The sequence below is a fragment of the Hesperophylax consimilis genome, chromosome 18 (assembly GCF_061612785.1).
Source record: "Hesperophylax consimilis isolate HC1 chromosome 18, BYU_Hcon_1.0, whole genome shotgun sequence".
Taxonomy (NCBI): Eukaryota; Metazoa; Arthropoda; class Insecta; order Trichoptera; family Limnephilidae; genus Hesperophylax; species Hesperophylax consimilis.
In genome coordinates, this window is record NC_142853.1 from 27,322,487 (window position 1) to 27,339,221 (window position 16,735).

Consider the following 16,735-nt stretch of genomic DNA (forward strand, 5'->3'; position numbering starts at 1 on the left):
GGAGAAACTGGTAAAATTAAAAACTTGGCCGTATTCAGAAATTATGACGGGAGAAGACTGCTCGACCTGTCGAGAGGAAGACGATATACATCGAAGAATGACACGAAAATGGCTTTATTGATGGAATGAGCCTCTATCGCAAATGGAGCAGTTATAGTAACGAAAGTAAAATTGAGCAAATCAAATGAAGCAAGTTTTTAAAATCAAATCTCGGGAGAATAGGCATCGGCAAAAATTTTTCGCAGGAACATTTTATAAAATAATGAGAATCTGACAAATTGTGAGGTTTCAGTAGTTTTCCAACATTTCTAAGTTTTCTCACGCCACCCCCCCCCCCCCTCCCCACCGACGCCGGAGACGAAAATATTAGCATGCTCAACAATAATAAATTAAATCACCCTTCAAGTGATTTTTCACAAAACGGCGCAATAAAAGTTATCCAATTATTATTATTATTATTAGAATGCGTCTCTGTATGAGGGAAGCGTTGCATGTGTTAGGGTAAACGGTGGTTTTACGGGGTGGTTTGATATCACAAAAGGTGTTAAACAAGGCTGCGTAATGTCACCGTGGTTATTCAATCTATACATGGATAATTGTATGCAAGAATTGAAAGAGGTGGGATTGGGCGCGAATTTGAATAATTTGAAAGTATGTTGCCTGTTGTATGCTGATGATGCGGTGCTGATTGCTAATAGTATAGAAGATCTACAGTCTCTCGTGTCTAGGATGAACGAAGTATGCATGAAGAATGAGTTAATGATGAATGTAAGTAAGTCTAAAGTAATGGTGTTTGAAAGAGAGAGTACGAAAACAGTGTGCAATATAATTGTGAATGAGGAATACTTGGAGCAGGTGGATGAGTTTGTGTATTTAGGAAGTATGTTTACGAGAGATGGGAAGGCTGACAGAGATATTGAAAGAAGGGTAAATGCAGGTAATTCCGTTAATGGAGGACTGAACGCCGTTGGCGCTAACAAAAAACTGTCCAAAGAAGCGAAGTTAGCAGTCCACAACGGAGTGCTGGTACCTACCTTGATGTATGGAAGTGAGGCATGGAACTGGCAAAGAAAGGATGAAAGTAGATTGAATGCTGTTGAAATGAGATCCCTGAGGCGTATGTGTGGTAAAACCATGTTTGATCGTGTTAGGAATGTGGAGATCCGCAAAGAGTGCAAGGCTGATGTAAGCGTAATGAGTAAGATTAAGAAAGGGACGCTTAGATGGTTTGGGCATGTAGAGCGAATGAGCGAAGATAGGAGTGTAAGGAGGATATATGATGCAAATGCGAATGGTAGCAGAAGTCGGGGACGCCCGAGGAAGACATGGCACGATCAAGTGAATCAGATACTAGAGTCGGGCCATGTCAAGAGTCAGAATAATAGAAGAGTATGTATGAGACGATGTATGAATGTGAATGAGGCAAGAAGTGTGTGCCAAGACCGAGTTGTTTGGCGGTCCGTCCTCTCTGCCTACCCCTGCGGGGAAACGGCGTGATGGTTAGTTAGTTAGTTAGTTAGAATGCGATAGTCTGAAATCTAGGGAGTTTTCGCAAATTTAGTGATTAATGATATTATGCTAGGGAATTCATTTTTTTTGACCTGGTAACCCTGGTGTTAAGTGACGTTTCTGACCTGTGATTGTGATTATCTGATTATGACATTCTTTATAACCTATAATTTTAAAACCAAACAAAAATGACACTCTCTGTGCTATACAAATACAGCAGTAATTTACTCGTAGGAAATAAAATAAACCTGCTAAGGTGCTTTAATTATAATGTAAACTTGTGCCACAACTGCGGATCGAGGCTGTTCAATGGCTATAGTAAAATTAACAACTCGGCCGTATACAGAAATTATGACAGGAGAAGACTGCTCGACCTGACGAAAGGGAGACGATATACGACGAAGAACGACACGAAAACGGCTTTACCGAAGGAGGGAGCCTCTAACGCAAATGGAGCAGTTATCGTAACGAAAGTAAAATTGAGCAAATCAAATGTCAAAAGATTGTTGTCCTTAGCCAGACCTGAGAAATGGTATCTAATATGTAAGTATTATGGTATTTTAGTTATTATTTACTTAAACCATTAACTTAATGTGACTTTATTCTTAAACAAGGTTTGACTGTCTTCTAGGAATAAGCATTTGTTCACGAATGTATGATTGAAGGTATCACAATACCGCATCGTTGTATATTATTTTTCATCTGCGAAAAAGATGTCATTGGCCTTGAGAGTAATGATTTTCCTCAAGGTCTCAAGCTTTGTAACAGTGTTTGCATGATTCTTAACTTGTTTTTCCTGGTCCCATTTTTTCTAAAGGGGCAGTGAAAAAGTATAGTTATATATAGTATAAAAATAAAAAATAATTACAAAAAAAAAAATATATATATATATATAGTATTCTCTCACTAATACTGCACCCAAAACAGGGCCTTTCATTTAATGAAAGCGGGGGATTGTAGTGCATACATACCAAATATGCTTAGAATTAAAACGTTTGTAAAAACAAATAAACAGCGCTATCAATCTTCTGTAAAATTATCATTTTTCAGTACAAAGTTAAGGTGTCACTTTACTTCAGTTTGTAAACTTAGCCCGTTGTCGCACGGGTCGGTATGCAATCGACATAAATGGGAAGCTGCAAAACCATTCGCAGAAAAATAAGTTTGCTATATTGGTAACGGTCTGCAGCGCAGTTCAGTGTGGAACTTTTCTGCGTAGGATCTTACAGTATTTGGTTTATGTCGATTGTCGTTTATGACTAGTCACGCGGCGGATTACGGAATTTAACATACAAATACCAACAAATTATAGTTCTCAATTTGAGCTTTCAACTATTCAAAATAACTGTGGAATAGTAGTTGTCTGATAATTGAGTTGTGAATTACTGTTTATATATTATATTCTACTTCAAGTCTAACAGCAGTACTTGAATATAATGGTTTGTTATTTATTTATATCATTGATTATTTACCCTTTTTATTTCAGCCGCCGTTGGTTTACTTCTAATAGCCTCTACCGTGAGTATGGCCATCCCTTTCTCCCTGGGCAAGGTGCTGGACATCATATATACCAGTGGATCGGACATGACGTCGGCCAAAGACAAACTAAACAAGGTCTGCCTTATTCTGTGTGGAGTATTCATCCTGGGTGGAGTCTGCAACTTCGGACGTGTGTACCTCATGTCCATTTCAGGTAATTGTGTTATTTTATTGCGTCATGCAGACAAGTGTTAGATTATAGTATTAACTGTATAAATGTTGAATATGTGAATGAAACTAATCAATGAAGGGTAGATGTGGAAATGTCCTCTCCAACACAGGAGAGTTCCTAGCGTGGAGGACAATATATTATATAATCTCTGTAAATAAACAACACATTTAGATTAAATGAATTTAAAAAAAAACGCAGTCAAGTACAGAATATTCCACAGACCCAACTACCTACTTACTAGAAGGGTGATCCTCATGACTTTTCCAGGAATGGTAAAGACAAATATGCAATAGATAAGGACCCTTCAATCGTACTGTGTTATCTGTGTTGTCAATTTATTGTTCAGGACACATTAAATATTTGTTCACAGTTTTTTTTTAATGACAAATTATTATAATTATGTATGTGCATTAATATTGCTTCTTTAGCATACATTAGTGTAACATAATCCATACATAATTAGGATGGATTTTTTTAGGCAATATTTTTTATTCCTTTCCTGTAAAGTAATCATAAAGACTAAGCCACATTTTAGAAGTCGGTGCTTATGTGGTGTAGTTCATCAACCATTTTATTGAAATGTTTTATAATTATTATTGTCAAGAGCTATGTTTCTTTTTTCCCTCCATCCATTCCCTCAGACTAAAAACATTCCCGAATACCGATCCATGCTTTTTGTTTACATCTTTGTGATCTTCAAATTTTAAAGTAAATCACCCCATTACAACCATTTCCTCTTCTTTCCTATGGTGGGGAGTCAGAGGTCAGGGTTCATTGTCACCCTGTGGATTAACCGACACTATATTATAACCATTATTCTGATTTCAAGGAATCCTGTAAACCTTAAAACTTATTTTCAATTAGCTGCATTACCACTTATGTTTTGAGTCAATTGAAATAAGTATGCATGTTAAATTATCTTAAATCACTAACTTTACAAATCCATTCATATTTCAGGACAGCGAATGACACAAGCATTAAGAAAAGACGTGTTCTCTTCAATAATGAAGCAAGAAGCTGGTTGGTTTGACAAGGTCTCCACCGGGCAGCTGGTCAATAGGCTATCAGCTGACACGCAGCTGGTGGGCTCAACGCTTAGCTCCAACATCTCCGATGGATTGAGGTCCCTCTTCGCGGTGTCGGCTGGGGCGGGGATGATGGTAAGAAATATTAACGGGTTGTTATTCCCAATTTAAGTGAGCAAATTTGGAGTTGTAATTTGGACTAAACCACGTCTATATGTAGTACTTTGCTGTATCCAAATACAAAGTGTAACTTACACTAATCATTACCTCTAAAAAATAATTTGCTAGGATTAAACCAGGATAACTGAACTTGCACATTTTACGTCTGCACTCGCGGCTTGTTCGCAACAAGGATTTAAATATTTTTTATGTGGATCAGGAGGGGGAGGGGAGAGCAATTCCATGGGAATTAGATAGATTTTATTTAATTTTAAAAAAAATCTGGGATTTCCTAAATTATAGAGCATGTGATGTGAAAAAACAACTTAGATATCACAAAAAACTCTTTGTTTGTGTAAGTGTGTTTCCCCCGTTCGGTACGGGAGTGTTAAGAGAAGTCGAACAGCATTATCTACAATTGTTTGTGTTGTGTTTTACTAAATTGATTTTCCCTAGCCTCTGCTAGGGTAGAATAAACCACCAATGCAATAATAGTTATGTATATTTAAGGCGAAGCTTAATGCCAAATCACTATTTTGATTAATCTTTATAATGAATTGGTGTACATTATGAATACCAAAAAATATGCTTTAGATAAATTGAAGGTTTTCCTATCGCTTCGCTTGAGTAGAATACAAATAAAAAAATAAATTACTCAATAAAAAATATAAATGCAAACTACTAAAAAAAAATTTTTTTCAATATAAATGTATGAACACGTAAAGGAAACAACTTTTAAAAAATACAGTATTATAACCAAGATTATCTGTGACAGTTTCACTTGATTAACTTTTTCGCTTTCTTATAAAATTATTTACAAAATATATAAAAACCAGTTTTTTTGCTTGAAATCGAACGTTTCTAGACTACTTTTGTCAAGCGATTTTAATGCCTATTACCTACGATATAAGGTATACCAAGAATATACACATTTCTGGCTTGTAGCTTCCTCTTAAGAAATATTTAAAATATTGAATGAAGTGTTTGAGGGTGTAATGGTTTTGTATACATTTTTACATAGTATATGTGATGGATTAGTTTAATAAATAAGTATATCTGATTTTATTTATAGTTCTACATGTCCTGGGAGTTGGCCATTGTGGGACTCTCCGTGGTGCCTCCTGTGGCGTGTCTTGCCATTGTCTATGGACGTTTTGTGAGGAAGATCACCTCACAGGTTCAGGACAGTTTGGCTGCGGCTACTCAGGTAAATATATGTTAATAAGAATTCATCATTATTCAGAATCATCTAACTTTGGTAACTTCATACCAAATTTTTAATAATGGATAATGTGTAATATCCACCTTTCAACTGAATTTAAAGTATTTCAACGGCAAGATTGAAACAGAAAATCACCTCAATTATCATAATCTATGTATCTTTCAACATTTTAATGATGTGTATTGATATTCTCAGGTAGCTGAAGAGAAAATCTCAAACATCAGGACGGTGAAGACATTTAGTAAAGAATTTAAAGAAGTAGACAATTACGCTGCAAAAATAAAAAGTGTATTAGATTTGGCTTACAAGGAGTCCATGGCCAGAGGTATATTTTACGGAATGGTGAGTTTTTGTCACATTTTGATTTATGGCTGTGTACATAGTTGTGGGATTGCTAAATGATCTAGTATTTATGATAATTGTGATAACTTTGAGGGTATTGTCTTCTAGACTGGCTTAACTGGAAACTTCATAATAATCTCCGTGCTCTACTACGGCGGAGTGATGGTGTCCGACCACAGCATCACGGTGGGGAACCTGACCTCCTTCCTGCTGTACGCAGCATATATCGGCATCTCCATCAGCGGCCTCAGCAGCTTCTACTCGGAGCTGAACAAGGGCATTGGGGCGGCTAGCCGACTGTGGGATATCATTGATAGGGTTCCCGCAGTGCCTATTCAAGGTAGCTACTTCATTTATTTAACTAACTAACTAACTAACCTTCATGTTAAAAGTGAATGCCGCGCAAACTGCTTCCAACTGTCTGGAGCCAGTGGGGAGTAGTGGGGAGGGGAAGAGACAGGTGCAGATGTACCTGGCTATTCAGATCTGGTCACCAAACACGGCTATATCCATTTCAAAGAACTTTTCAATTCTTAATACTGGTGTTACACCAGGGGCGATACTGAGAGTATCTTCCGCAAATATAATATAGTATAAATGATTTTAAATGAATAAATTGTGAAATAACACAAATTAATCAAATAATATTTGAACCCGCGACCTCCACTTTGCTAGTCGAGAACCTTACCCCTCAACCACGGAGGCTTTCTATAACCTATATATTATATATATAGCGACAAACTCAGCTATCAATTACATAGAAATCGCACAGAAGACGATCTTAAAGGTAATACTAAAAAAACATAGACTGACTGATACAGACCAAATATTCAACACCTGTGACATACTAGATATGTATACGCCAATTATACGTTAAAACCAGAGATGTGCTTTATTTCAAATAAATCCATTTCAAATGGAAATGCAAAATGCAAAATGGGTATTTTCCATTTTGCATTTTAAATGCTTTTCTAAAAACCATTTTGCATTTTGCATTTTAAATGCTTTTCTCAATGCATTTTCCATTTTAAATGCTTTTTTGCAACATTCTTCCTACTATCTCCACTCATCTTTTTTTCATAAGCCCCAAATATCAGTCGGTCCTCAACCTCGCTATGAGAGATAATTTACGTTTGTCAAGTTGCTCCCTGGTAGGAGCCCTGGCAATCGAGTGATACCATTACAAAAAATACTTATTCAAATACTGAACATGGGGCCATGACGCTGTAATATTAAATGTTAGATAGCAGTTTCAATGTTTTTACGTTGGCAACATTAGTCCCGCGCAAATTTTTTGTGGTTTCATAATATCTAGTCGTGGTGTTTTTGGATTTACCATCATGTAATTAATATGTTTGTTCTACATTGATATCCATTATTAAATGACAAAATTGTTTAAAATTCTATAATTATTTTAATTGTTTGACCTGAGAAACCATTTTGCATTTTCAATGCATTTTGAAAATAGGTATTTTGCATTTTCAATGCATTTTGAAAATAGGTATTTTGCATTTTGCATTTGAAATGCTTTTCTAAAAACCATTTTGCATTTTGCATTTTCAAATGGAAAAGTTTTGACCCATTTCCATTTTGCATTTCAAATGGTTTTGGGTACCCATTTTGCACATCTCTGGTTAAAACACTACTAAACTACATTTTTGAAAAAAAAAAACAAATTTCAACATACACAAAATATCACTATCAAATATAACAGACCAGTTAGATAAGCGTAAAAAGAAAACATAAAAACTCCGACAGTAAATACAAGCTTTGGACAAAGACACTACCAATACCATGTTATAAAAGCATTCAGCAGTCTAACACTTGAAAATAAAATTGAAAAAAAAAAAAAATTCAGACACAAAATTACAAAATGGATTAACTCTTTGCACGCGGCCGTATCAACTGTTGTTACGGCAAAAAGTCTATACTCACACGCGGCTGTATCAACAGTTGATACGGCAACTTTGACGGCCGATATTCCCGCTCTCTTTCGTCATAAATGTATTTCTTGCTCACTTGGACATTTGTAGAACTATCACGATGCTGACATCTACAAGAATTTCTCAAAAATAAAATTGTATTTCATAAAAAAAGATCGATAACCAAGTGCGCCTCTTCGCGCCTTTTAGTCCTTTAGTTTACATTTTTGTCAACGGATGGCGTTAGTACTAGTTTGTCATTCACAACTTTTCATAACTAAGAATGATAAGTGATCATGGTGTCCCACTTGTGTCTATAAACACAGTGGCCTAAGTACACACACACCGAGAGTGGTTTATTTATGACGCCGAGTGAATGGCGGGACCACATTCAAAAGATACGGTACGTCTTTGTATGAAATTTTATGTTTTTGTTTTTATAAACATCTAAGAGTGTTGACACACGAGGATTTGTTTTCATATTGTGGAGAATAATCTGTTCTGTCTATATAGTCCAATAAATCATGCCAGAATGCTATAATTTGACATTTAATTGCATGCATAGGTATTTGAAAATATGTACCGCTACGGGTATAGATAAAACGGAGCAAATTAACGCGTTCAAAAGGTTAAAGAACAAAAAATACAATATTACCAAAATTTCATAACATAAAATAAGAAAAACCTACATGTAACACACAAAACCAATATAAAACACACATCACTCACAAACACACAAGATTTTATTTTAAATTTATTTATTATTATATTTTTATATTATAAAGTAAAGGACTCAGCACGTGTAAGCCACCTAGTGAGGCCAACATTACTGAATAACTCTGAAATGTAAAAATATTGTACCAAAATAAATACTTAGTAATCATATTTATGTAAGGTTATTATATCTTTTTAGCCATCATTTCGACGTTTAAGTTTGGAGAGGTGAATATTTAATATTTTGGGGTGGTTTTAATTAATTAAATAATATTGTTAATTGATGGAGTAGGCAATTTTAGATAAAAACTTGGATATTTGACCGAAGAACAATTGAAAAACATCTAGAAGCTATTTAGTGAAAGTTGCTATTTACATAATATGATATGATATGATAACAGATAACCATAGACATATGAATATTAGTAGACCTGCCCTAAGTGATTAAAAGCGTATTATTCCCCACTCCCCATACCGGTTCCATTGGAGCCGGCTGGGCTCGCGTATGGCTTCCCGTGAATCTTGAGAATGTGACGTCATCATTCTTGTTCGAACTAGCGTCGAGCTATGGTCGAGGCATTTTATGAAATAACACGGCAAAATAGTGGCTTGTGATATGAAAACTTGTAAAAATAGATGTGAAAAAGAGAATAAACCCAATTGTCGTATTACATTCCATATGTAAGCATCATTTTAAGCTTATTCACGTTGTATAATATGAATCAGTTTTAGAAACATATACTATCACATCGAGCCAACATTGGTCGAATGTAGCGATTCTCAAGTGTGCGCATCGTTGTTACTGGGAAGTAAATTATGAACACTTATAAAAGTGTCTTAACTAAATACGTAAACAAAATATTCGACTCTGAAAATAGAAGAATTTTTTTTTGCCGAATTTGGACTTCGCAAATTTGTTCATAACGTGGCGAGTAATTTGCGCTCCCATGTAAAAATGTCTATTCATTCAAAAGCAGATTTTACTTTTAAGAACTAAATGGTGATATTATAATGCGAGATGCCTATATACTGTCAGATGGATTTATTGACGAATCACAGTCAGCTTTACCCCCTTCGTTCTTCAACAGTTGATTTTACCCCTCACCTTTAATTTCTAGTCTATATATTCATATCATTCATGTGCAGATAACCTTTACAAATATTTGATAGTACATATTATGGTAGTAATTAACTGTGTATTGTTAATTGACACTTTTGCCATGGGCCAAATTTTACCAGGATCTTAGGTGTTGTAATTATTAGTAACAACATTTTGAAAATCGGATTATTAAAATGAAATGGCCATATCCAATAATAACCCTGGTGAACTTTATTAAAGGGAACGGGTTACTGTTGATGGAATGAGGTAAAATGAGAAATTGGCAGACTGATTTATGTATGTCCGTTTTATTTGAGGTGGATTATGGCCATCAACCTCGCCAGTCGGAGAGATAACCTTCCAGAATATCACCTTCAGCTACCCCACCAGACCTGGCAAGCCTATCCTGGAGGACCTCTCCTTGACACTGGAGCCGGGGAAGGTGATGGCCATCGTGGGCGGCTCAGGTTCCGGAAAGACCACCCTTGCCCTGTTGCTGCTACGGCTTTACGAACCTGACCAGGGGCTGGTCAAACTGGACGGGAGGGATATCAGGGAGTTGGACCCAATGTGGTTGAGGAGACATATTGGCACAGTTAGCCAGGTAAGAATTAAAAAAGTTGATATTATTGTAATGGAAAAGCAATGCCTACAGGTACATACTGCTGCAAACATAGTTTTACAAAACTTTACCAAATTGAAAAACACTTTAACCTCTCAGACAAAGACATTTATATATATATATTTTTTTTATTTTAATGAAGAAAGACAAACATTCCCAGGTTACGAATAACCCAACAATGTTTGAAAATCTCCTACTACCACCACAGAAAGCCGAAAATATTGCTTGTGTTGTGATGGAGGACTTAGCCAGCCGAGGAATCGAACACGCGACGCTCGGGTGAGACCCAAGCGCTATGCCCACTCAACCACTGACCGGTCGAATGTATACTATGTGTTCCTTTGAAAACTGTCAAAACGTGATAATTTTAGTGTTATTTACGAGTTTTGCTAAAAGCATCATAACTCACGTCTTGGGAAACGTAGCCTCATTCTAAAAAATGTTTTGGAAAGATTATGAAATCCACTATTGCATTGTGTTGTTATAAGTAAATATTTGCGTTTCTAAATATATATTTTATGAAAACGTCAAAAATATGTAAGAATCGATAACCGTTATTTCAAAGCCGTGAAAAATGTACTTTTTTCTGAGTATCATAAAGAAATAACACTTTATATATTGAAGAAATATAATTAAAAACTATTAGTCACCTCAAAATATTAACCGTCCAAACTAAAATATTTTCAATAAATTATTTAGAAACGCAATAAATTATGAACGAACAAGATGACAGATTCAATCGGCTTAGATAATGCAGTTCTACGTTCCATAGATATTGTTGAATACAGACGCGTAGCGTTATTCATTATCGATACTCTGTTTTTTAAATCATGGCAATCCGTATACTAGTGATGGAAATAAATCGATTTTTGTAAAATCTCGCGCGTTTACGTGAAAAGACGTTCTAATGTCTTGACCGCTATTATCATATTTACGTCTTTTGACGTTCTTATGTTCTGAGTGGTTAACCCGAGGTAATAGAGTTGTATTAAGGCAAACTTATCAATAAAATCATAGATATTTTTGTTTATAAAAAATCTACATTAGTAATACTACTGACTGCAAAGTTAACCGTGTAAATATAAACCATGTAGATTGACACACTACAAGTCCCCAATGTGTACACAGAACATTTTTTTGAAAATTTACACTTATTTTTGAGAACTTTTTGATTTTTTAAGATTTTAAAATAGCACCTTCGAAAGACATCAAATTAATAGACGAGCCAATCAGGGAAAGGGGAACAAACCAACTTGCGCGGAGTGCATCATCAGTCACCATCCCATTTTCGGTGATTTGTGAATAAATGAATCTGACAATGTACATGCAACTCGCATTATAATACAGGGTTTTCCAATAAGAGGTTTTATTTTGATATTTTTCCCGTAAAAAATCAATGGTTTTGTTGCTTGTGTGGCACGTAGCGCCGTCTTGTTGAAAGTAAACGTTGTCCAGATCAATACCACCCAATTCCGGTCATAAAAAATCATTAATCATCTCTCGATAGCGCAATCCATTCACCGTAACTGTTGCTCCAACCTAATTTTCGAAAAAATAAGGTCCAATGACTGCGCCGGACCATAAACCGCACCAAACAGTCACACGTTGAGGATAGAGAGGCTTTTCAACAATAACTCTTGGGTTTTCCGAGCACCAGATGCGACAATTTTGGTTGTTGACGAAGCCACCGAGGTGGAAGTGGGCCTCATCACTCAAGATGATTTTTCGATGGAATTCCGGATCATTTTCACGCATTTCAAGGACCCAATCAGCAAAGACACGACGTTGTTGATGATCGGCCGCCTTGAGTTCTTGTGTTAACTAAACTTTATAAGCCTTAAGACACAAATCTTTATGCAAAATACGGTGTAATGACTTTTGTGGAATGCCTTATTCCAAAGAACGACGAGGAAAGGACAAACCTGCGTTTTCTTCAACATTTTTGGCTACAGCAGCAATATTCTCGGCTGTTCTTGAGCGACGTGCACGGGTTTTATTCTTCACATCACTAAGTTGTCCCAACAGCTCGAATTTTTCCACCAATTTCTGTATTGCGGTCTGACAAGGTGCTTCACGACGACCCAAAAATTTTCGAGTTTTACGAACCGTCTCTGCCAAATTTTCACCATTTATAGTGAATTTTAATAATTTTAATGCGTTGTTGAAGTGTGTATCGTTCCATTTTTATTAATGGCGTAGTTTCTACTTGTCAAATGTCAAAAAATGATAGCTTCAAAAGTAACGTCTACCGAAATAGCGGGCTATTCAAAATAACACCTCTTATTGGAAAACCCTTTATCACCATTCTGTCTTCAAAAATAAAATCTGCTTATGAGTTACTAGTCCTTTTTACAATTGCTGGCTGCATAAAAAACTCAACTACATATCCCAAATTGGGTAAAAAAAAAACCCAAGCTTTTTTCAAAATTAAAAATTGTTACACTATTTAGTTAGACCCTTTTACAAATATTTTATAATTTATCCACCTCACTCAATTCAGCATCGCTAAACAACCCGGTTTGAAGGCGGATCAGTCTTTACCGTTTTTACGAACATTCCGATGCTGCGCAGAAAAGTCCCACAATGGACTGCTCTGCAAACCGCTGCCTGACTTTAGCGAACTTTACTTTTCTGCACATGGTTTTGTTATTTCAATGTCCGCTCTTCAGTGGTCAATGTACAACTAATGTCATAGTTTATTCAAAGCATTCTCGAACTCTCCTGGTGCCAAAAATATGGTCACGTGGTTTGCCTCCAGCTCGTCTAAATGATACCCAGATTTCATGTTAGGGCAAGTCTATTAATTTGGATGTCTATGATCCTGAAGTATTTTTTGTTTGTTTGTTTTTTATCACTTTTTTTCTCCAGGAGCCTATACTGTTCTCGGCCAGCATAAAGGACAATATCCTGTACGGACTGGAGGACCCTGGGAGCGCTACCGAGCAGCAACTGCTGGAGGCGGCCCGGCTAGCACGAGTGGAGGAGTTTGTCAGGGGACTGCCCCAAGGGTTCGACACGGAGACCGGGGAACGGGGAGTCGCCCTGAGCGGGGGACAGAGACAAAGGATTGCCATCGCTAGAGCCATCATTAAGGTGCGTAGAAAATTAATTAATATGATCAAAATCACAAATCAAACTAATTATGAAGAAATGTTCAGAATTAAATAGAGAATGTTTCCTCATATTTAGTTCAAACTGTGAATTTAAATTTTTAATTGTTGTCTGAGCTTTACGCAGACTTTTTCAAAATCAGATGTAGACTAATATTCCTTTTACTTTGAACGTCAAGTGTACAAAATTTCATCAAGAAGTATAAAAATTCTGCTTTAAGGTGTGGGAAAAAGAAATGGGGCTGTTTTTTAAAAATATATAATGGGGACAGTGACCTTCTTCTTGTTTTGAAGGTCACGTGTGCAAATTTTCATCAATGTTGGATTAAAACTGTAGATTTGTATAAAGAACAAAGCCACCCACAGACACTCTTCTTTTTAATATAAATAATTTTATATAGATATAAAGACAGAAGATAGATAGATAGATACATAGGCAGAAGATAGATACATATACAGAAGATAGATAGATAGATACATAGGCAAAAGATAGATACATAGGCAGAAGATAGATACATAGACAGAAGATAGATAGATAGATACATAGGCAAAAGATAGATACATAGACATAAGATAGATAGATAGATACATAGACAGAAGATAGAAGATAAATCGGCCTGTTTGCTTATGATGACAATATTCATGTTTTTATCAAGTTCTCATTTTTTTTTAAATATGTGTACAAATACTATTTTTAGAGGCATACTGCTGATAGCTCCATTGCAACCTCTATGCCTTTCTTAACATAAATGGCGCATTGTTTCCTTCCAGAACCCTCGCATAATCATCCTGGACGAGGCGACCAGCGCCCTGGACCCCCAATCAGAACACTTGGTCAGGGAAGCCCTCAAGAGCGTTTCGCAGAACAGGACTGTCCTCACCATTGCGCACAGACTCAGCACCATCCAGGCTGCGGATACCATAGCCGTAATCCAGAACGGCACCGTGGTGGAGAGGGGCTCCTACCGAGAGCTGATTAATATTCCCGACGGGGTGTTCAAGGAGCTGGTGAGGCATCAGGCCTTCCAGGATATAGAAAATTAATTATATATTATTATTTATTTTAATTTAGTGAAATTATTATTATGTGTGTCTTTGATTACGTTATCAAGTTCCAGTAATTTCAATCTTCAATACCTCAAACATTCATTGTAGTATGACGAGGTTTACTTCCCAAACTCTTGAAAGAAATACTTTATTCACATATGATAATTGGTCAACTGTATACAGACAGCGCTGTTTATTGATTCAATCACCTCAAAGGCACTTTACATTGGTTTTTGTATAGAGTAGCCTAATATGAAATACAAAACCATGTTGTCAATTAATTACCTACTGAATTTTTGTTAAGTAATTTTTACCTGTATTATTTATTACCTTTATTCCATTTTTCTACCAAAAGTGGCTATTCTATTTTCTTCTTCTTCATAAGTCTTCTGGTTTCCTGGTTTGAGTAGTCAATCAGTTGTCAAGGTTGTCAATCTGTCTCATCTGTGGGTGATCTCTTTTTCTTCTTCCCAACCAAGCGCGCCATCCAACGTTACAATATATGCTAGCAGGAAGCGAAAATGAGATACATGAAGTGAAATCTGAAGGTTATTTGAAGAATAAATTTATTTCCACCAATGTAATAATCAACATTAAATTATCAAATGTTCTGTGCAGTACCAGGTGGTCTAGCATGATCAAATTGATAACTTAACAATATCTGAACAATAGACTTAACTTCCAATGATTTTATTTCGATATTCCGAGTATGGTTGCGCTGTCGATAGCCATATAATGTTGACACAATATAAGTAAGAAATCGTCTATCTCAGTGTTCCGCAAAGTGTGCTCCGCGGCACACTAGTGTGCCGTGGACATTTGTAAGTGTGCCGCGAGTCCCGCGTCACTTATCACAAAGTACTCTGTAAATCGGTCTATACTTTTCTGTGCGGCGCGGCGGCCGGAGGTGGCATGGGTGGGACTCGATCGCTGCGAAGTGGCCGTGTGCTACGCCGCTACGCTACATTATCACGTGTGCTACACTACATAAGTGAGGTGCTATTGCTACATTATCACGTGATTGCGCACGAGCTATCGGGGTGCATGCGCGTGACAACATAACATTAAAAAAGATTTTAAAAGATTTCAACATAAAATTTAAAAAAGAAGAATGGGTAGCAAAACTTGCATATCTGGCGGACATATTCGCTCAATTAAATGAGCTGAACAAAAAAATGCAAGGAAGAAATTGTAACATTTTAACGTCTTCGGACAAGATTGAAAGCTTTCGCGCTAAGTTGGTGCTATGGATCAGCCACCCTACCAATGATAGTAACGAAATGTTTCCAAATGTAATGGCTGCCGATTCAGAAAAAAAAGTGCAGGCTTTGATAGTGAAACACTTGGAGCTGTTAGCAGAAAAAATGAACTCATATTTTCCTAAGTGTAACCTGCAACCTATGGACTGGGTAAGAAATCCATTTTCGGAAAGCATTTCCCTTGGACATTTACCAATAAACGAGCAGGAAGAATTCATGGAGCTTAAAACTGATCGGACACTAAAATTAAAATTTTCTGAAACAGAGTTAGCACATTTTTGGCTCCACGTAAAAAATGAGTATCCACTGCTGTCAAAGCGAGCTATTGCAATTCTATTACCATTTGCCACGACCTATTTATGCGAATTGGGGTTTTTAACTCTCACAACGATAAAGTCAAAAAAAAAGAGAACGCCTGAGGACGATCGACGAAGAGATGCGAGCAGTGTTATCAACGATTGTTCCAAATTTTGATCGTCTGTGTTCAGTTAAACAGGCTCACATTTCGCATTAAACATCTTTTCATGTTATATTGACTTTAATAATAAATATTAATAAAATATTGTTTTGGTAAATTTTGGTTCGGAGTGGCCACGCTTATTACGATTAATTTTTAGAAAAAACTTTTGATATGCCGTAATTACTATAAAAGGAAACTTTTTGGCTTGGTGGCGGCGGAAAAAGATGCATTTAAATTATCAATTGCGTAAAATTAAAATTCACTTCTCGAACCGATTCGGTGACAGTTCGCGGTCATTCTGTCACTGTTATGTGATAAATATCAATCATAATTTCACAAACCTGGCTAGACAAACCCTGCTTTGCCAAACAAACCATTCGAAACCTGGGATGTTTTTTTAAATTATGATGACATGCAGTTTTCGTAGTTTAACCTCAAAGTTCGCCGTTATTCGTAATAAGCCAAGCCAATCCTATCCAAAATTTACCTTGTTTTTTTTTCTTTGGTGTACCGTTAAAATTTCTTGATTAGTTA

The 16,735-nt window shown here is 36.3% G+C and overlaps 1 protein-coding gene across 1 annotated transcript; it reads left to right on the forward strand.

Annotated features, from left to right (window-relative positions):
* The first annotated feature begins 1,648 nt into the window (after nucleotides 1-1,648).
* Nucleotides 1,649-14,759, forward strand: LOC149415591 (ATP-binding cassette sub-family B member 10, mitochondrial-like). The gene is made up of 9 exons (XM_089642471.1): nucleotides 1,649-2,052; nucleotides 2,996-3,202; nucleotides 4,178-4,380; nucleotides 5,477-5,611; nucleotides 5,822-5,968; nucleotides 6,077-6,308; nucleotides 10,021-10,307; nucleotides 13,194-13,418; nucleotides 14,207-14,759. Exons 1-9 carry the CDS (start codon nucleotides 1,698-1,700, stop codon nucleotides 14,477-14,479), a joined length of 2,064 nt encoding a protein of 687 aa, XP_089498597.1. The 5' UTR covers nucleotides 1,649-1,697; the 3' UTR covers nucleotides 14,480-14,759.
* The last annotated feature ends 1,976 nt before the right edge of the window (nucleotides 14,760-16,735 follow it).